The 22,258-nt window shown below is 39.5% G+C and overlaps 1 protein-coding gene across 1 annotated transcript in view; it reads right to left on the bottom strand.

Annotated features, from left to right (window-relative positions):
- Positions 1–552: 552 nt before the first annotated feature.
- pappa2 (pappalysin 2) overlaps positions 553–22,258 on the bottom strand; it is a 105,767-nt gene continuing 84,061 nt past the window's right edge. Inside the window, exons 21-27 of the mRNA XM_086043446.1 lie at positions 21,933–22,146; positions 20,323–20,491; positions 19,513–19,645; positions 17,581–17,702; positions 12,472–12,543; positions 10,229–10,327; positions 553–1,549 (exon numbers count right to left, since the gene is read on the bottom strand). Coding sequence (XP_085899572.1) covers positions 1,430–1,549; positions 10,229–10,327; positions 12,472–12,543; positions 17,581–17,702; positions 19,513–19,645; positions 20,323–20,491; positions 21,933–22,146 — 929 coding nt within the window. The 3' untranslated portion in view covers positions 553–1,429. The remainder of the gene's footprint in view (positions 1,550–10,228; positions 10,328–12,471; positions 12,544–17,580; positions 17,703–19,512; positions 19,646–20,322; positions 20,492–21,932; positions 22,147–22,258) is intronic.

Genomic DNA, 22,258 nt, shown 5'->3' with positions numbered 1-22,258 from the left:
CCGCACCTGCCAAGTGCAATGAGAATGCTCCATTCCCTGCCTCCTTTTCCACATGGAGATACTGTATCTCCATGCAAGATGTGAGGTGAATGAATGACAATAACTAGAGAAAATTGTTGGGTTAAATAAATTTGAATAAGCCTGTTGTGTCAAAAATGGATCGCTGCAATGCTTCCGTACAGTTAGCTGTCAGCAACAAAGATAAGTGCATACATCTTAACATTATGTGTTTTGCATCACTCATGGCTCTAAGACCTTTGAAAAAATGTTTAAGATGATGAAATTTCAAACAATTGTGTAAAGGCAGATGGACATATTGGGTTTAGTTCCCCTTTTTAGCATCAGTTGCACTGTATTAATCTGGATATGGGGTAAAATTATCGGGAATTGGACCTTGCAGCTCAAGCATTTAACAATATTTTGACATAAAAGTGATGAGCACAAGCAGTCAAGAAAATGGATGGATAGATGTATCCAGATGTCTCAATAGTAATTCTAAGACATGCAAAGTTATGTTTTTATAAGTCAGAGAACAAAAGTCAGAGCAGTGAAAAAGATAAATATAGTTTCTCTTTATTCAATACAGAGTATAAAGTACTGTGAAATATTGAACATGGTTACACTTATCCTCAAGTTTGGATTAAATATTTGGAAACATTATTTCATTTTTCTTGCATTAATACAATGGTAGGTGGGTGTTTTGTGCCTATACTATATATTGAACTGTACCGTTCAGTTTTCTAACTCCAATTGTCACAAAGAGAATCCACAATATTTTAGAGCAGTTATTTTTTTCACAGCCATGTTTACATTGTATAGTCAACATTTGCTTAATGCTCGACTTTACAGTCACATTTGTACAGTAACAGAAGCCTGTGAAAATGATTTATCAACATTAACTTGGTGGAAATGTTAAAATAAAATGTATTATTACTGTTTCCGCCCTCTGTCTTTAGCATGTCAAAAACACGTCAGCTAGTAGATACGTAAGTGAGACATGTATTGTTTTAGTCAATACAGTCTTAACAAAGCCATTTACATTTCTAAAGTTAATAGAAAAAAAAGTCCTAGGTTGAGCTAAAACAATTCTGATCATTTCCGCTAGTTAGATGATACATAATAGAAGCAGCAAACCTCATTTGTATTATGTGAATTGTTTCACCACATAGTTAATGTATACTACACCATTTTGAGTTCCCTCCTACCATTCAACTCAGGACATTAAAATACACTCTATTTGTGTAATTTCTTGTTTATTTGCCTATGCTCTACTTGGCAATAATACTGAACCACTCCGATTGACCTTTCGATAAGAATGTCTTTGCCTTCAAAACATGTGTACATGATAAGGTATTATTTTTACTTATTGTGTATATTATCTACAGCTTGACTTATGTTACACAGCTTCACATGCTTGCACTCATCCATCTTATGGGATTCCTCCTCCTCCTCCCCCCTTTGGGTCCTTGGCTTTGCTCTTATTCTCTTTGGCATCCGGATCACGGCAAGTGCACTCATCCTGATTGCAGTCTGCCCCAAATTGAATGACCTGTCAGAACACAAGCATCATTTTCAGAACTTGACTTGCAAAAATAACCACACTTCCAATAGTCTATATTTTTGGATTATAAAAATACTTGGACTGTGACTTATAGTCACTATTATAATGCAATTACTGTATAAGAACTCCAAAAGACATGTTATCAACATACAATATTATTGTCATTATGGCAGACATGGAAAGCTGGGGGCCCATTTGCCCACTGTGGACCCCATCCTCACTCATACGAGAGACAGAGGGAGCTTAAAGAGCTGGACGAGTGTACCTACTACCCACAGCCATCAAATAAGTACAGGCACGGCGCCAGGATTTGTTCCTCCGGGGCTTGACCGATATGTTGGGGGGGCTAAGAAAAAAATAGATTTTCATGACTTCACTTACTTGAGAGGTTTTTAAATAAAAGTATAATACATGCTAGTCATGCGCGGTAGAGACATGTATTCAATAAAGGTACAGTATGAATTTGCCCAAAGGTAGAAATTTGGATGCTACCGTCCAATCGCAGTAATTGAAAATATCTTTGTATCCAGATCCATGCGCACTGCTCATTGTGACAGAAATCCCCAAATTGTACAACATTGCTGTTTTCCCCTGTTTTTATTTGGGAATGCTTGTTGCACACTATTTTGAAGCCTCCTTCAGGAGTTCGACCAAAGTCATTTTTCCAATCCCCCTCCTCTTCTTTACAAACAATTTACTGGCTTCTGATTTCAAAACTCGTGATCCATCAATTAGTTGTGTATATGGCAATCATACATTTACATGGGTAACGGCCCTCCGAGTGAAATCAGAATTACAATGTGACCCCGCAACAAAAATGACTTTGACACCCCTGTCCTAGAATCATTCAGACACACAAATCCCTCCACCACGGTAAGGTGACGGCTCACGACAGGGTGTGCAAAATTATGAAAAAAAAATACATACATTGTACCATGTGGCGGTTAACACACGCAGTGTGTCAAATTTCAAAGACATACTTATTTTCACTAAACAGGGACTTTTAACTCACTCATTGACTCAGTCAGTCAATATCTTGACCTAATCTACTCTATTATTTGTTGTATTTACATCTGGCACGCTAACGTTTTTCATGCTTTTAATAGCCAGTCAAATTGTTATTCCGTTTAGAGTCCTTTATACTGTATATCTGATTTTTAACCCCAGTCCCCAGTGGGCATCTGATGTCAATTCAACATCAATATGTCATCAAAATCATTCAATTGATGTCATATAGATGTTGTATTGACATCAGATGCCCAGTGGGTTGGTTGTTGTGTTACAGTTTATATTGTCTCCAACTACTAGGCCAGGACATTTGGTATAGGTCTGACTGCAAGGGATGGATTTTTTTTTTTCTATTCGAGTCCGAAAGAAGTTTTCTCGGTAAATTGATAAGGTAAAAAAAACTAATAAATAACTGAATTGTACTACATGTGGATTGTGGCACCAAACCTGCCTAATCTGGCCAATGTGGCTACAGGCTTGCAAAGGAGACAAACAGAAAACTTTATGAAATATCTCCAAAATGTGTTGAAGAACTATTGAAGTTTTTTTCAATAATAAAGGCTACCCTAAGATGAAATGTTCACATGCATGTATTGAATTGCTTGTTAACTATACACTGTGGTTTAACAACTTAAGTTAAATTAATAATTACTAATATATCATCAACATCTGCCTCACCTGTCAGGTACTTGGGTAATTTCCTAGAACAAGCAGTATAGAAATAGATGGGAGACAACAAATGTATGTGTACGGAAAGCCTGCTTTACATTCCAGTAGAACTGTTATATTTTACGCGTGGTAAAGCGTGGTTAGTTTTGATTTGACAAAAAGTAGCGCTTAGGAACCCAAGGGGATCTTTCGAAGGCTTGATCCTTTTGGCGTTAAAGAAAAGAGAAAAGGAAAAAGCAATTGGTGTCAGTTGGTTGAACAAGGCCTTTGAACAACAAGAAACCTTCGGAGTTTTCAGGGAGCAGGAAGGAGGAACACATCGTTATTGGTGGAGGTGAACCGATGAACACATGTTAAGAATCAACAACAAGAGCTGCCAGCTCTGTCTAGGAAGCGAGCCACCACCACAGGCTGTAAAACAAACTCTGGTGCCCAGCGAAGATGTCTTTAGCAAGACATGTAAACATTTGCTCTTGGAGTGAGGGAGCGAGAGGAAGACTGTTAGAGGAGAAGAAGAGGGAGAATGGAGAGTTTGAGGTAATGAAAGAAATGACAGCAAGTGATGCAACAAGAGGAGTGGGAGATGAATTTGTAGACCACTACTGACTGTTATCGGTTTTGGTTTCATGCAAGGTGTATGGCAGAGCAATAGTTTCACTGAGGCAAGATTTGTTGTCTTCTGCTTTTACTGCTTTGGTACTTTTTCCTATCTCACTGGTACAATTGATTATGTGGTAGCTCAGCTGCACTTTTGCAACGCTATACATGTCAACTGGTGTAATATTTAATAACAGAAAAGCAGAACAATACATGCTAACTGAATTGACAGAACCCAAAATGAGAAGACTTACTACCGGCACTATGCAAAGCAACTCTGCTCAATATAGAGCATTTTCTTCACTTTAATCTTTTTGGAGGGAATTTGCCCCACAACATTTCTTGGACAAGGTTTTAAAGACTGAAGACTAATTTTCAAAGTAATAGAATCACGATTCCCAACATACAAGCTCCTCTGTAAAACCTAGAGAAGGTATGCCATGGCTTTGGCTTTCATGGCTTCTTCTGGGTCAGGCTCACCCTCTTCATTGAGAAAACTATGGGTTGCAATGGGTTAACATTAAGAATGACACACTATGAATTCGTAAAGTTGTTGTCTGCCAATTTTAATAACATTGCAACCAGTTTGGTAGTTCCTTCTTCACAAACTAAGATAGTTATGGAAATGTTGGCTCTTTTTCAAATCACAGTTCTTTACGCTCAGAATCCTAAATGCCATATTAACAAATTTTGTGTTAAATGGCCAGATGGCTAGCTCGACAGCGAGAGTGAGAAAGGGAGAAGGAGAGAGAGGGAGAGGGCGATAGGGAGAGAGAGAGATAGATCTCACTGACATGATACAAAATTAAAGCCATTTGAAATGGCAACTTTCTGGTTTTAAGAAACATGAAAATAAATCCAGGAAAATAACATGGTGTGTAGTTAGCAACAGTTATCAGAGGGGAAAAATTCGGAATCACACAATTCTGAGGAAAATCATGGAATCATGGGGAAAAAAACAGCAACAAAAGAACACTTGAACACACCACTCGTACTTTATTACAGCATCTTAGGCTTTTATAACAGCTCATAGTCTCAGAGGCATGGACTTGATGAGTGATAAACAGTACTCTTCATCAATCTGGCTCAAACTTTATCTGATTGCTTTTGCCAGAACAGCTTTGCAGGTTGGAGCCTTGTCATGGGCCATTTTCTTCAACTTCCACCAAAGATTTTCTATTGGATTGAGATCCGAACCATTTGCAGGCTATGCCATTGAGTTTATGTGTCTTTCTTCAAGGAATGTTTTTACAGTTTTACATCTATAGCTAGATGCATTATCATATTCAAAAAATATTTTATCATCCCCAAAGCCCCTTTCAGTTTATGGCATAAGAAAAGTGTCCAAAATGTCAACAGGTGTGAGTTTGGGGAATGGAAATTTACAGGGTGATTCCATAGTTATTATTTTTTTCACTCCGCTTGGTCTAAAAATGTAAGTGACTAGACATCACATTTTTTTCCTCTTTATTTCTTTTAGTGTTTCTTAAAACCAGAAAGTTGCCATTTGAGATGGTTTTAGTTTTGTCTCCTGTCTGTGATCCTCTTTTTTTCCCCCTACCAAATTAAACAACTGAATGAGCATCCTATTAGACTGGATGTATATAATGATTCATGTGTTATGATGCTTTTGTCTCACATTTGTATTATGAAGGATAGAGGTTTGATGATTAACCGTGTTAGCCTTAATTGTTAGTTTGTAGTAAGAGCTGTTTAGCTCTAACTTTGTTCTAATCTAGGCCCAGCTTGCTTGGGGTGCTTTGCTTTCACACCTGTATGATAATCACACACACACACACACACACACACACCCGCACACACACAATGAGACAAAACAAGTTCGGAGTGTTCCAGCTGCTTTCGCTCCCCTTTCCCTTAGAGCTGGAACACCTTTGTAATCAGGGACTCCTAAGAAAATAAAAAGAGAGGAGGCGCAGGAGCCGGGCAGAGGGTTTTAGGAACTGTAATCGTACACTTCCCTGCGCTCTCCTTGCAAGTAAAAAGACAATATTGTGTTGAGTGTCTTCTCTCCTCATTGTGTGTGTTGTTTACTAATGTCTCACTTGGCATGAACCTGACATTATATTGGTCCTCAAACTGGACTCCTATATGCCTGAAGTTTCCAGCTGTTGAGTCAACCTCCAGATAAAGTCCGTGGCCACGGCGCTAAGACCCTTTCCGGGACTGGTCCTTGGCTCCGCTTCTGGGAACTAAAGGTTTACAGGACGCCGGAGGAGTGAAGACATCTCTGGGTGAGTAGGAAACTCTTGAACACTCATGGATGAACGAATTGCGCGCTGGTAAAAAACCTTGACAATACTAGTCCCTTGTCAAGTGGAGTAAGACAGAGTGAGTCTATAACAGCGTAAGATGGAGTTAGTCTTTAAAACTGTAAAGGCCCTGATACACCAAACCGACATCAGAGGTCGTGAAGCGTCGTGGCGTCTTTAAGCGCCGTCTGATTGGTGTAATGACCACCGTCGTAGTGTCGTAACCCATCTCTAAGCGTCTGAGGGGCGTTTACCTATGTTGAATCGGCGTCGCCAGTCGTGACATTTGTTCATTCTGATTGGATGTTAGTGTCGCGGTCCGTGTTTGCTGTTGCTGTGTTGTGCCGCAGTTCCTGCTTCTCCCCTTCCCTCTCTGTGTTCCTCCTTCCCTGCAGTGCTGGAGTGTGGCAGTAGGTGGAGCTTAACTCTGCAGCAGATACTCACACACTCACCTGAACCGCATCAGACTAATTAGATCTATTTAACCAGCTTCAACCCCTTACTCCTGTGCCAGATGATTCCTTGACTTCCATGCTCCTCTCTGTTGAATCCCTCCTGCCACGCGCTCCAGCTCTCGAATGGACAACTGGTGAACTGAGTTACTCCATTTTGTTGTTTAATTGTATTTTCCTGAACAAGGTGATTCTCAGTTGCTACTTTGTCTTCCTGGGTGATTTTGTTGCTACTTTGTTTTCCTGAATATATATTAGTTTTCCCTACTTTTGAACCCCGTGATTTTGTGTTGTTACTTTTTGCCAAAATAAATTTTACCCTTTTTTGGATTACTGCTCTCTGCCTCCTGGGTCCTGGCCTTTTAATTGCCTTACGGCACGTAACAGTTGGCTAGCAAATCAGCGCGTAGAGCACCAACGGGAAGTGACAAATTCGGAAAAACAGTGAGCACGCCTCCGCTGCCTTAATCATCTTACAAGTACAAGAGCGAGGGTTGACAATGTAAGTATTTCACAATACCGTGTCAAGAACGGGATGGTTTACTTCGCGTGGGAGTTCATCGTGAGCGAAGAATAGAGCTGACTGCATTGTTTACGTTTTTATAATCCGCCCCCGGCCAGTAGCTTTCCGGTTGGAGTTTTCTAACCATGAGAAATGGTGACTACCGCCGCCGATGGTATGGAAGGGTATTACATCTTATGCATGCGCATAAGGTACTTTAATGGTCAGCGTCGCTGTCTGTCTTTGCGGTGTATTCCTCCAGCGTGACGTGCCTACAGCCGGCCGGACGCCACAGGGGGTAAGTGTCTGTCACTGTTGGCCAGCGTCTTTTTGGTGTATAAGAGCCTTTAGACAGAGTTAGTCTTTAAAACTGTGTAAGCTTTGAAAATACCAGTCCCTATCAAGGCAAGATAAAGTGAGTCTATAAAACAGTTAGGCCAACGGTGCCCTGTACGTACTAATCTCCGTGATAAAATGCTGCTAGAAGTGTGCCTGTGCAAACTGTGTGAGTGGACATAAACAGGATTGTAAGTGACAACTTTGTGTGTACGCAATAGGCAAGAATCCTCCGCCACTTGAGGTAGAAGCTTGAGGATTGCCACACACTGTGTTAATTGTTTTAAGGTAAATGTCAGTGTAGACACCCTAAGTGTCATAAAACTGACTCTACATCAAAAGTCAATCACGGCGTAGATTCAGAAAACAGGTCAGCCGCGATTGGTCGTTGTGAGCAGTTGTGATGTCATTTTCAGTCGACAGAAGACAAAATGGGTGCCCCCAGAGATGGCTAAAAACAAGTGGATTAACACTTATTCCACAAACGCAATATTTATCAGCATGCCCTGTTTCAACTAGTGGGCTTGCATAGAACATATGCTTCAAAAAAATATGTTTGGGTTGACTTCCGCTTTAAATCTCCAAGTGCCCTCAATGTTCCAATAATTTTTGATTGGAATGTAACTTAAATTTGATGCAGAATACATTATATTACTGCGTTAAAACAATTGGGTTATTGATTGAAGAAAATTCCAAATGTATGTTGGAGGCAACAACAGCTACTCATTCCAAAGGGCTGGAACTATCACGACAAGATGTTTTAGTTCACTTCCTGAGCATAACCCTGACTTGCTTAGCTGCTGTTACATAGGGACCAAATGAACCAATGATCTTTCAACACCTCAATGCTGCCTACTAACTTTCTCCTCCTGTTTTTCCAGAGCAAAGTCCAGCTAGTGGCAATCTTCTGGCAGCGCATTTATTCTAACGGCAGCTACAGACTCCTTATTAATGCTTCTACATTTAGGAAAGCGCTCGCGTGCGTCATTATGTCATGTCATGTCATCTTCCAAACCGCTTATCCTATATAGGGTCGCGGGGAGTTGCTGGAGCCTATCCCAGCCGTCAATGGGCGAAGGCAGACTACACCCCGAACTGGTCGCCAGCCAGTCACAGGGCACACATAGACACTGTCACTGAGCGGGAATCGATCCCACGCTGCCCGCACACAACTCAGGCGTGTGTACCACTACACTATCAGCGGACCGTTGCGTCATTATGTGCAATAGGCAAAACAGAAACAAAAGAAGTTCAACCAAAGGACCTATTACGGTATTGCGGCCCATGGATGGGTGACATGAATATGTAGTTACACACTAGAAAATTGAGGAGGAGGAACTAATCAAGGGGCCACTCAGTGTGGTTGCCAGTTGCCCATCCGTGAACTAGACTATTACGAATGCCAAACTCCATTGCACTTCTTGGCTTTATTTTTTTAATTGTCACTGTTTTTAGATTATTCTCAAATACAGTACATTGCCCACCTACCCACTTTTTTCCATTACTATTTATCTTTCATTATTTAAAATTACACACAGGCAGTAGGGTGGTCGACTGGTTAGCACGTCCGCCTCACAGTGCAGAGGTCGTGGAATCGAATCCAGCCCCAGCATTCCTGTGTGGAGTTTGCATGTTCTCCTTGTGCCTGCGTGGGTTTTCTCCGGGTACTCCGGTTTACTCCCACATTCCAGAAACATGCATGGTAGGTTGATTGATCACTCTAAATTGACCCTAAGTGTGATCATGATATATGTGTATGTATAAGGCCCGCTCTCACATTAGAGCCACTATAGCAGAAGCTGAAGCAGGGTTAACCTGCCTCCCTGCTGGCCTGCACTCACATGACTCACATGAGCACAGTCTCACCTCTTCTCACTCCATCAAGTCGGTATACTTACTTACATCACTTTGTATCTTAATTTGAGTTGTTCTGTCTTTTTTTCATCACGCAACATAGGGGTTGAAATTTAATCAGTGTTTATCAATGTTTTGCTCGAACAAATGTACCATGCCAACGTTCACCTAATTGAACCAAGGAGGTTTGCCGAGCTTGAGCATGGTATGTGGCATGAGCACTAATCAGACAAATCAGACCTCATAGGTAAAGCATGCTCAAGCATGGTACAGATTTCCTGTTGTGAGTGTTACTCCTTAACAAAGTTTAATACAAATGAGTTATGTAGTTTTATTTTAATGTTATTATCCAACAAACGAAGTAACAATACTTATTATGATCAAAACAGTACTTATTGCCTTGGTGTAGAGGTAGATAATAGGGCTATTTTGAAATTGTCTATATTATAGCACATATTTGCACACATAAACAAGACATTGTCATATTTGAATCAATGGTATTCTAATGCATTAAACTATAACTTGATATTTCTGCAGTAGCAGAGTAGCAGAGATGACAAAGTGTGATGTGATGAAAACCTGCTTATTTACCATCTGAGCAGAAAACTCTAAAGTAGAGAGACTCAATAGGTGCAGTCTTTAACAGGAGAGAGGGGAAAGTAGTGGAGCTTTCTATTTGTTTGCTTTCTGGATGTCTCCTGCCCACCGGGGCTCAGCACTAATGCCAGAGACAAATTTCTATAAACGACTATAACTATAAACAGGAAGAATCTGGCTTTCAATCCAGCTACAGCCTCTATCCACCATCTTAATTACGAGATGCAAGCCACCAATCACTTGCTGTACATACTGTTCATTTTACAAGAATATTCTTGAAAAATATTGTATATTCATATTAATACAAAACTCAGAGAAGGCATTCATTCAGTCTGGCCTTGATATGGCAGATAGAATGAATAGAACAGGAATCATGTTTTACCTTCCTGGAGGATAGTGTAGAAGGACAGCAATCTCCTCCGTCATATTGGCAATAGGCTCGATTGTTGAGGGTGTCGCACCAGCCATCGCCACCAAATGGCTGTACACAAGTTATGAACAAGAGTACTATTTGTTATGATTGTAGAATCAAACTTATAAAAGTATATTTTGATTCCACACAAGGTTGTATAGAGTGATGAAATGTAATACCAGGAAGGAACGGCCCGTTTTGTGGAAGGACAACAGGAGGACTAGAAGTCTTTTAAAGAGGACAGAGTCAGCAAGGACGGAAGTGGGTTTTCGTCCGCCCTTCTATTCGTCCCTAACCGGGTCAAGTACCTGCTGACGTGTAGTGTTGGTTTCTTTTAAAAAGCAAGACCACTGTTCTCTTCCGCGATACCACGGCGAAGACATGACTAAGCCTGCACAACAGCCCAACACTAGAGTGCTCTTTTTCTTGTGCGTCCCCCCCTTGCTGTATTGTTCTTACAGGCATAGTCTGCCCTCGAGTGGACGCCCATTTCACTGACGAGGAAGAAGGTGTATAGCAATTTTGTTTTGTTAACTGTTAACTGTTTGTTAACATTGAGTACAAACCTTATCCCTTTGCATGAGAAGTAAGTCCTTCTCTAGGACATCTCGGGACAGTAAAAATCTACCAACACCTGACGGGTCATGTAAAAATCTATTTAAACCCAATGGGTCATGCCAGCTCCACCGTACATGGAAAGCTATGACCCGGAGGTGGAAGACGTTCGTTCTCCTCCTAAAATAACATTGTTATTTTTCAGTAATTCTTTTTTTTTTTTTTTTTGGCGAAATTCAATAAAAACAAAACGTCTTGCGTTAATACTAGTGCTGTCAAATGATTAAAAATGTTTAGCTAATTCATCACAAAATATTCATAGTCACGATTATGAATGGATCTCTGTGGAATTCTCACGTCTGAGGAAAACGCAACAATCCGAGACTTGCAGGCATCTTCAGAATTCAATGGGTCACAGCTCTTCGGTGAATGCGAGAGTTTTCATCGGTTTAGCAGGTGGTTGTGTCAAAAGCCTCGACGGGAGAATCGCAGTGCGCAATACCTACGGATATTCTGACAGTAAGACAGCCACATATTTATAAAGGCTGTTAGTAGCTAGCTATTACACAGTGGCTCATTACTTGGATGACATTTATGCAAATTGACAATCATTAACAGTTTTTTTTTTAAAGGAAAAGCAAAATATATGAGAAACACATATGATCAGAAATCATTTGTGTTGTTATGGAAGACCGGGCTTTAGGGAATTGTTTTTCCTCACAACATTCACTGCAAAATTAAAGAGGAATATGCCGGCAGTTCATGAATATGTGTTTCATCAACAGCTTGTGTTCAAACGGTAGTTCCAGGATGTATATACATCTTTCATTTGTGGTCGTACAATTATTAATGATGAAACAGAATGCAACTGAAAAACAGGTCGTTATTAATGATAAAATGAAAATACAATTGAAATGCTGATTGCAAATTACATCAGAAACAACAATGGAATAGTATTTTACTCCCCAATGATCATCACATAATTTAATGCTGGACCCCAAAAAAATGATTTAAAAAAAGCAACTGTATAACCAGTAATGTTTTTGATATTTGGAATCCCAATTTAATCACTTTGACCTTTACCAGGCTGAGCAAGTTGTATTTCATCTTCATTTTGCTTTTGTGGAACCTGAAGTTGTGCAATTTAGGACACTTCGGTGGCAAATCCAAAGGTTGAAAAGATGTGTGATTCAAACCACCTGCGTATTATGTCTTAATCATTCATTAAGGTTAGAATTTGATAGTTCAATTGTGTTTATATCTTAAAATTGAAATGGTAATTTTAAGTGCATTTGTCAGTCAAGTTAATATTTGATAGTTCCGTTGTGTTTACATCTTTGTATTAAGACGTGTTACATTGTTCTCTTGCATGACATCTAAGAATGTTGAAAATTCTAACTGGACCACAAATATCAGATCTGTGAAATAGTATCTCTGTGAAGCTATGAATATTTTTGTATTTCTTGACCAGATACAATGTCAGACACGATTGAAAAAGACATTCACCCATTGAATGGTCTCAAAAACCTGAGCGACATTGATGCCTGTGGTGTTGGCCTTCACAATATGCATGTTTAATGGACAGGAATGGAATGTTGGGGGCAAATATATTCACACCAAGTACTGATGCAATGCAACTCAGCTCTTTTGACTCTTACCTCACATGATTTAATGCAATGAATGTTTTCAGGAGCTGGGTACCACTTCATCATCCCTGTGCAGACAATGGTCTGGAAATCAAAGCACAAAATAAGGAAAGTTGAGCAATCCTAAATCAATAAATATAATGGTAAAAATCTTTATCAGGTAAAAGGTAAAGTGCTTAAACGTCCCTCCAAAAATAGACCCCTCCGCGTCAAAGCTGAAAATTTAAAAGACTATTTTCTAGGGCCTCTAATGGTCAGTGGCCCTTACTTTCACCACCAAACTGTGTCTAAATTCTGTTCAGCCAAGGCACAGAGAGAGGCCTGTGAAGCTCATCTGTTCCATTTGCAAGGATGTTTCCTGCATTGACTTCTCAACCTGTGACCTTCAGCATTTCCTGATGTGTTGCAGTGTGTGATTCTGCGGAAGCTGTTGGCACGTGAATTGTCCCATCAGAATCTGTCAAAAAGGGTGAATTGGGCCTTACAGTTTGAGAGTGAAGTTCTGACCCAAGGCTTTGATCGAGCATACAAGAAAATGTCTTCAATAAAAATAAAGTTGTCCTCCGAAGACAACAAGGGGGTGGTGGAAGGGGAAAAAAAGGAAAAGGCAAGTCATTTTTGTCTTTAAAATTAAAATGGGGTACACAAGTTTTGTGGAGTTTGGTACGACAGCTGTTTTTGACAAATGTTTGGGTGCGTAATCTAAAACTGATCTTGGCTTTTCACTATCATGTCAAGTTTTTGACCTATAGGATTCCATTTTCTTAAAAAAGAATGAAATACATGTATTTGTATGTATAGTGTATGTATGTAAATGAAACACTAAGATGGAATAGCTACAAAGTTGGACAACTTAAAACGAACCAGCATAAAAGAAAATAGAACGTACAACGGTATGCCCATGGTTATCAGTTTAAGAGAAAAGCCAGCACTCTTAATTCTTACAGGCTAGCTTTCTGTTTGCAGATATTGATAGTACTGCCCTATTGGGAGCTACACACACCTCCCACTGCACTGAATGTGACTGCATAAACAAGTTACCACATAGCTGTAGATGAGTCCAATCACAATAAGATGGCAAGTCATACTATAGTCGACAGCAAGTGGCAGTACAGAACAAAATGGCCGCCCCTGAGATGGGGAAAAAAAGGTAGATTTTTCTGTTTAATTCATATTCCGCAAACATAGTGTTCAGACTAGTGGGGGAGCATAAAACATATTATTGCAAGGAAAATTTTTGACTTGCCTTTCCGCTTTAACTCTCAATTTATCGGTTATTTTAAAGGGGAAGTAAACCCAAACATATTTTTTTCAATTCCAATCACAGAAGCTGAGCCATGATTGGTCGTTATCTGAGCCCTGAGCAACTGTGATGTCATTTTCAGTCGACAGAAGTGACAAAATGGCCACCCCCTGAGATGGACAAAAACGGGTGGATTTTGCTGCTTAATTCCATCCATCCATCCATCATCCAAACCGCTTATCCTCATATTCCACAAATACAATATTAACCAGAATGCAGTGTTTCAACTAGTGGGCCTGCATAGAACATATTCTTGAGAAAAATATGTTTGGGTTGACTCCCCTAGAAGCTCCCACCCTCATCTATAGACATGTCCTATGGGCAGTGACAAAAAGAACAAAGTACAATGAGTTTTATTGTCTGAATGAGATTCTTCTGAAGCAGACTCAAAGTAGACGCAGAGACACACATCTTTTTATTCACAACTTAATGAAATGACAAAAGAAGTCAGACTATCTCATTTCTCTAAACACTCTGTTATTTGCTTGACTCTTTCAGGTGTAATCGCTGGTGGGAGAACGCACATGTTAACAGATGATCGAGAACTTGCAAATGAGAAAATTACAATGACCCACACGTTGGTGTCTACTAGTTAAACTTGGGGAGTAGGGTGGAAACAGGGAAGTTCTGTCCATTACTGCTTAGACTGTCCCTGCAAGCTGCACCCTGATGAGCCAAATGAATGGATTTGTGGAGGGAAGGATGATTATTTAATCATGTTGATTTTCATTTTTGATTTCCATCTGTTATGTATATATATACATTCAAAAAAACCTGTAACGGAAGAAATACAATTACTGCTCTCAAATCATAACTGCTTATTGACCATAAGACTAGGTGTTAAGCAGATAGCAATCAGAAAGGCAATCCCCCTTGTGGGCTAGTCAGGGAGAGCAGATATTTGAGATAAAACAATGCCCTGAAATCACAAGGCAGCGCCAGGAGTATGTTGTAAGCAGCCAAACCTCTATCCAACTATTTGACCTTGGTAAGGTCAGATTCACTGACTGTCTGGCAGGTTGACCGACCACCCAAAAGCAAGACAAAAGTGAGTCAGTGTTGACAGCATTCACTTAGAATCTATTCATGAGATATGATTCTCTGTAACATGATCCAACTTTCAAGCAAAGTCTGGCAGTCCAACAACGTTGTTCATTATGTGAGCGTGTATGTGTTTCCTGAAAATTTGACGTCAGCTGCAACCTTTCCTCTTGCAGATTGCACTTATTTCCAGTAATGCAAAAACATTTGGACACACATCCAAATACACACTGGGAATGTGATAGGCTGTTGTAGTTGAGAAATAAAAATGTTTCCCTCAAAAATCTTGCCAATTATTTAGAGTCAAAGATCTGATAAAATGTCAGACATATTCCTAAATGTCAACACCATGTTGCATTATTATTCAGCGAGTCTGAGAATGTCGAGGGGGGAAAAAGTCCAACAATTTGTATCTTCTGTAAGGTTAATGCTTTTCATGACTTTAGTGTACAGAAACTATATGTCCCATATTTCACTGAGCTGCGAATGTTGGCGAGTGTTTGCAAGGGCAGCGGATGTTGATTTTGCATCAGGGTTCATCAGGGTTCATTCAAGGTTGCAAAAACGTTCGCCAGACGTTCACCAACAGTTTTCATGGCTGCCTAGAGCTTTTCTTGTCGCAAGAAAATTATGAACATTTTGAAGATGTTCAAAATTCCCTTGCAACAAGAAAAGTACAGGTGAACGTCTGCCGAATATGATTTGTCGAACGTTTGCGACATTGAATGAACCCTGATTCGCTACCTTCGCAAGCACTTCCAAATATTCGCTAGTCGGTGTAATAAGCGCTTAAGATGTATAAGAACTATGGCGTGTTAGTCAGAAGAAATAATGCATTTGTTGTACCTTTCTCAGTACCCTCATTCCTGGCACCGCTTAACACTGATTGTCAAGATATATTGAGCCACGGCAGCCCACCAGCAGGCTAACGGCATGTTGAAAGAAGCAAGAGCACATTTCTTGGCCTGCTGGATGGAATGTTTTGATTGTTTTTTTTTCACAAGTGTGAAACTGTCAACTGTGTGACACAAACTGTCAACTCTCTACAAGCCCGTTGTAGAGCATAGTTGTGTGCAAATTGTGCAAAACAAAAAGCTGTTTCGCATCAACATTTCTACTGCAAGAAAGTATAGTTTGTCTCAGTAACAGAAAAAGAAATACACTAGAGTTAATATGAGGCCAATGCGTTTGTTGTTTGTTGCAAAATATTTATCAAAATGATATGCCTGTATGGGACCAGCAATTAATTAATTTATCTATTCAACCGTTTCTTGATGTTGTAAATGGCCCTTTGTTTTAAACAGGTGGACTTTTTACCTTTGACCAAGGATATTTGAGAGTTTTTACTGTTTCAGAATGTCATTGATACAGAACGAAAAGTCAAACAAAAACACATGTACATTCCAAGTGCCAAGGTTCAGCGTGGTGGAGTGGCAGGTGGACCCAAGCACTGCAAGGAAGCAGGCAAGGCAGGAGTGCAGGTGAGCTATTATATGTACCGGTACACAGAATTCCACTTAATAAGAGTCAATCCATAAAGATGGGTCAACGGCAAGTAACTCATTTTACTGCATGCTGTTGTTCAGACCACCAGCTGTTTTAGTGCATTATTCATTCTGATGGATTTATTTCTTCGCTGTTTTTTGGTGGCTCAGCTTTCATGACAGTCCAGATTGGTTACATGGCAACAGGGAAACAAAACAACCACTTTTTACAAAACCTGCCAATGGTTTTCAAATTTCACAAGCCGACTTGGTCAGCACACCGTAACGGATAAGTTGGAAATGACGACTGTTCGCCCACAAAATAAGAACATGTACTACTTTGACCTTTGACATCACGTTTGACTTTTGACATCTTATGTTGGCTATTAATCATATCGAATCCGATTCTCGCTGGAAAATAGGCCAATAATTCCAGAAAAGCCCTTGGGGGGGACTCACGATGCTGGGTTGCTGCATTTATTTCCCTCCCAGACCAACATTTACATAGTATTTGCAAGTTATGACTTGAACTAACGAACATGACACGCGGTTCACAACATTACATTATTTCACCAAGTTGCAATGTATCCAGCACTCTGTACAACTGCATTCTGATGTTACACACAGCAACTCAAACCTTTGAGAAAAATGTACAAAGCCCTGAGATTTACCGTAAAGTTAACATTTGGGATAGAGTACTCCAAGTAAAATCAGTCTCAGAATTTTAACTTCGACACTAAAATCCTCAGTAATAGTGAGAAACAACATCCATCCATCCATTATCTATACCGCTTATCCTCACAAGAAAGAAAAGTCTGACTTTGTGATGGGCGTGCTGGAGCCTATCCCAGTTGTCTTCGGGTAGTGGGCGGGATACACCCTGAATGGGTTGCCAGCCAATCGCAGGGCACACAGAGACAAACAAACATCCGCACTCACAATCACACCTAGGGGCAATTTAGAGAGTCCAATCAACTTACCATGCATGTTTTTGGACTGTGGGAGGAAACCGGATTACCCGGAGAAAACCCACGCAGGCACGGGGAGAACATGCAAACTCCACACAGGGAGGCCGGAGCCGGGATCGAACCCACGACCTCTGAACTGTGAGGCGGACGTGCTAACCAGTCGATCACCGTGCCGCCACGAGAAACAACATGAATGACTAATTACAATAAATACACCAAAAGAGCCTACGTGGCCCGACCTCGGATAAGCGGCAGATAATGGATGGATGGATGTTCTAGCTCTAATTGTATTCTAAATCATGAGTAGTATTCTTCCACATCTCACCTGAAGTTTGATGGGAAGCATCCAGTGTTTTACAGAACCAACTGAAGAGCCATTGGGTAGAACCACTGGGTCATGAAGATCCATGTCCGCGGTCAAAACACATGTAGGATAGCAAACCGCACCTGCACGGAAAAGAAACAAAATACATGTTCTTTCTTGAATTTAACAGTGTCGACAACTGTCACTCTTAAAGTAATGCTATTTGTAACCATCTGAATTTGATATGAATGCAAGAAATAGGCAGTGAAAAAAAAAGTCAAGGCAAAGGGAGCATACAATCAGGGAGTTGACCAAAGGCATCACCACCAGACCGCCGCACGCCACTCTCACACTGTAATACCTTCACTAGCAATAACACTGGCGTATTTAACAGTGGACCAAACGTTTCGAGTTAAAAAGCTTGTGGAAGTTACAAACTGAATGGAAAGCATTCATGACTTACTCTGACGAAATTCATACGCGTCCTCGTTAGTTAAACATGCTTGCTAGATTTTTGTTTTGGTTGTGGTGATAGAAAAGTGAAGAGTTAAATGGTGCAAGGAGATTGACATTTTAACACAACTAATCGTTGATATTTCTAGATTTGGGTACATGTGCAGAAAACCACATTAAGTTTGCCTAGAAGAGGATAGAACCAGCCTCTTCCAGGCGTATTGGGCGACTTCTTTCGTATGCACCATTGTTAGGTTTGGATCATCAATGTTCATTCAACACGAGAAATTGCATGAGAATTTGTTTTGCTGAAACAAAACCTGCCAAGTGTGAACACAGCTTTGTGGTCCCTACGGTCTAATAACTGAAATAAAAATGAGCAAGGGATCATGAGAAGCCATAAATTACATTTACACACGTCATCGTTCAGACGCGGTTAAGACTGCCACCTCTCACAATGGGGGCCACGGTTTAATCACGGCCATCAACCAGCAGAAGAACGTGGACATCCACCCACGACATCCCCTGAAGCTTGAGCAAGAGACCAATACTCTGAAACTGCTCCCCGGGTGCTGAAGTAACCCCGTGCTCCAGCATGTGTCACGAACTGTGACAAAAATGGTGTGTGCATTCGCTTATCAAGACAATAAAAAGAGTTAGTAAAAGTACTGCTACATTACAATATCACTTAAGTAAAAGTAAAAAGTATTCCTCCGAATAATTACTTGAGTAACAGTCAGTATTCAGTAAATTGGAAAAAATACCCAGATAGCAAAAGATGTTAAATCAATGTTGAATTAGGGTTAAGAAGGTTGATATTTGGTTTTAGTTGTCAATGTTGGTTCAACAATATTTTGTCAGCATTGAAGTTTGTGTGTCAAAGATGCTGTTGAATCTACATTGTATTTTGGTTGAATTAAAAAATGTGAAAGGTCAATGTTTAATTAATGTTGAATCTCTGTTATCCCTTTATTTTTCTACTTCAGCGGAGGGGGGTGGGAAGGGGGCATATTCTGAGGGGGACAGGCCCTTTTCAACCGCAAAAAGTGTGCGTACTGTATCTCTCTCACACTCTCACTCGCTCTCAATATATATATATATTTTTTTTTTTTTAACCACTTTTTTCTGACTGCTTTTTTTTTTTTTTGGTTGCCCTGAGAACACTGGTGTTGGTCTTGATTCATGAAAGGTTTTCATTTCTTAGCCATTTCCGCACAGTATTTTGATCTCTTCTAATACATTTTTGAATATTAAAAGGGAAAATCTGACATTTTGTAGTGGACTAAGCCAATGTTTTTGTTGCAGTGGGGTGGCATGGCTCACTGGTAGAGTGGTCATTTCCCAACCCGGAGGTTGTGGGTTCGATCCCCGGCCATGGTGACCATATCGAAGTATCCTTGAGCAAGATTATATTATGCTTTTACACCATGAATGACAAGATTGCGTATATAACACAATTTGTCCTAAAACAATCTCATCTGCAGTGCTAATTTTACTCACCAATATCCATGCCCTCATCACAGCTATAAGTTACAGAGTTTAGATCAGCGGGAGCAGAACAAGATCCTTGGAGCCTGGAGCACATGGTAAACTGCGCTGTCCATTCACCATCCTTGGTGCAGCGAATCACACTCTGGAAGCCAGCAAAGTAAATCACAATATTCAGTATTTTCTTCATATAAAATAGAATACTGCTAGTTTCAACAGAAGCTGTCAGACAATAAGCCTTTGGTGTGCATTACGTTTACATCAAATGACTTGTGACTGTATTATTTGAAAAGATATACAATATATATATATATATATATATATATATATATATATATATATATATATATATATATATATATATATATATATATGTGTATATATATATATATATATATATATGTGTATATATATATATATATATAAATATATATATGTATGTGTGTATATATATATATATATATATATATATATGTGTATATATATATATATATTTATATTTATATATATATGTGTGTGTATATATATATATATATGTGTGTATATATATATATATATATATATATATATATATATATGTGTGAATATATATATATATATATATATATATATATATATATATATATATATATATATCGGCCCTACTGTAGTGATGAACAGTATGAACTGCACTGTACTAACAACTGTTATTGTTCTTAAGTTTGACTGATACGATCCTCTAAATCAGGAAGGTTTTGTCCAATAGTAGCAATAGTAATGCTGCTATGGTCTTGTTTTAGGCATTTGCTTATCTAGTGAGTGTTCTGCAACTGCCTAACTTACATTTTCACTTGCATCTGGACACTTCAGAGTACAGAGTGTGTCATAGTAGAGGCCATTGGTGCATATATACATGCCCTGGAAAACATCAGGTAAGGCTGGGCAAGATATGGGCTCACATGAGGCATCCTCCCACTGCCCTTCCTCTAGGCACTCAGACTGGAAGTATTTCCTAAAAGCAGCAGAAACATAAGAAAAACTCAATGGCAGATTATTAGGGTTTTTGAAAATAAGAAAAGTAAGGTGAAAATGAAACGGTGCCGAGCTGATTTGCACTTTGACCGCGTCATTTGATGTTGTGTTACAATGAATTGGGATGACCCGAGATCACTTTTCGCTTTAACACAATTTATGTAGAAGTCGTCCCCCCCCCACACACACGCACACACACACAAAACACACATTCACATAAGGTACAATATGTAAATGTACTTTGTAGATGCACTCATTGACCCCGCCCTAACTTTTCCCATCATACTTTTACTGTTTCAATAACAAAAACATACCAAGCCACAGAGGACCGCCCACTCTCCAGTAAAACACATTTCCATTACACACTATTTATTGTGTGAATGCAAAAGTACTGCATGTGCTATAGCATCAAGTTGTATGGGTTCGTGTGTCAAAGGCAGGATAGCCACTATCACACGTTGAACTAATAAAGCATCAGGGGTTATTAAAATGTTTACACAATTGCTTGAGAAAGTGAAACTCATAAAGATACCAAGCTGCAAACTGATCTTAAAATGAAGTTGTTTTTCACTTTACTAAATGGAAATTTGTCACATTAAAAACATATGATTCTATATTTTATTGGTTTCATATCACAATAAACGCTTGTTAATATTTAACAAGATACCATTAAAAGCAGTACAGTGAGGAAATTAAGCTTTACAGCATATTTTACACATGAACTCAACATGATAACTCCCACAACACACGGAACCATGGAACAAAGGATGGCTTAGTTCATCTGAAGCAGGGTACAAACTTGGCGTAAAAACTGCGTTTCCTTTGAATGGTTGTTCAGCAATAAGATGTTACCCAGTTAGTGCAACTGGCAATGTAATATTAGAATTGGTACACATTATTCTGGACAGTATGTTAGCCTGTTGTATACACTGTAAATCAATGTATAGTTTTGCTAATCATAGACAAAAACACTACTGCGCAAATGGGTATACCGCAGTATAAAGCACAAGACAGTTGTGGATTGAAGTGATTGCATTGTGAATTTATACAAGATTAATCACATTTTTGGATTCGATCATGATTATGGAAATCAAATGTAGTCATTCAGTTGGAAGGGACGGGTAATAAACTGTTGTAATTTTATGTAAAACTCACAATTCAGGACTTTAGCATTATCGTATCTGTTGTTGGGCTCTCTGTTTAATATCAACTGATGCATGAAATGCTGTTTTAATATCGACGGCCAAAATGTAAATCCTCCAAGCTATCTGACAGAGGTGTCAAATCCAGGTCCAGAAAGTAAACCCTGCCACAGTTTGTCTTTAGCCACAAGCGCTTTTACTCAACCAGTAGGAAAATAAGCTCTTGAGTCACCTAGGGTGGATGTATTTTTTTAGATTTAGATTCACCTAAACACTCACCTTGGTGTCTTATTTTTGAGACTCCCCAATATATAGAAACCTGGGTTGCATTTGAAACGGCAGGTGGAGCCAACATCATGGCTTGAGGACAGGCACGCTGCAGTTAGCAGCTTGGCGTTGGGGATGTTTGGAACCTCCGGGCACTCGATTTTACAGTATGCCTCTGGAAAAGACCACAGACCATCCTCCAAACATACCAACCTGTCATTGTCACCTAAGAATAGAGAGAAGAAAAAAACTGTAAAAGAAAGTATGTTTCTCACAAGCAAACTCTTCCATTGGGCACATGAATGGAAAATAATTTATGTTCCTTCATTCATTATCTT

Source organism: Filicampus tigris, chromosome 10, assembly GCF_054856515.1.
Source record: "Filicampus tigris isolate MCC_2025a chromosome 10, RoL_Ftig_1.0, whole genome shotgun sequence".
NCBI classification, from domain to species: Eukaryota; Metazoa; Chordata; class Actinopteri; order Syngnathiformes; family Syngnathidae; genus Filicampus; species Filicampus tigris.
The sequence above is the reverse complement of the archived record's forward strand: the minus strand, read 5'-3'. Positions and strand labels throughout refer to the sequence as shown.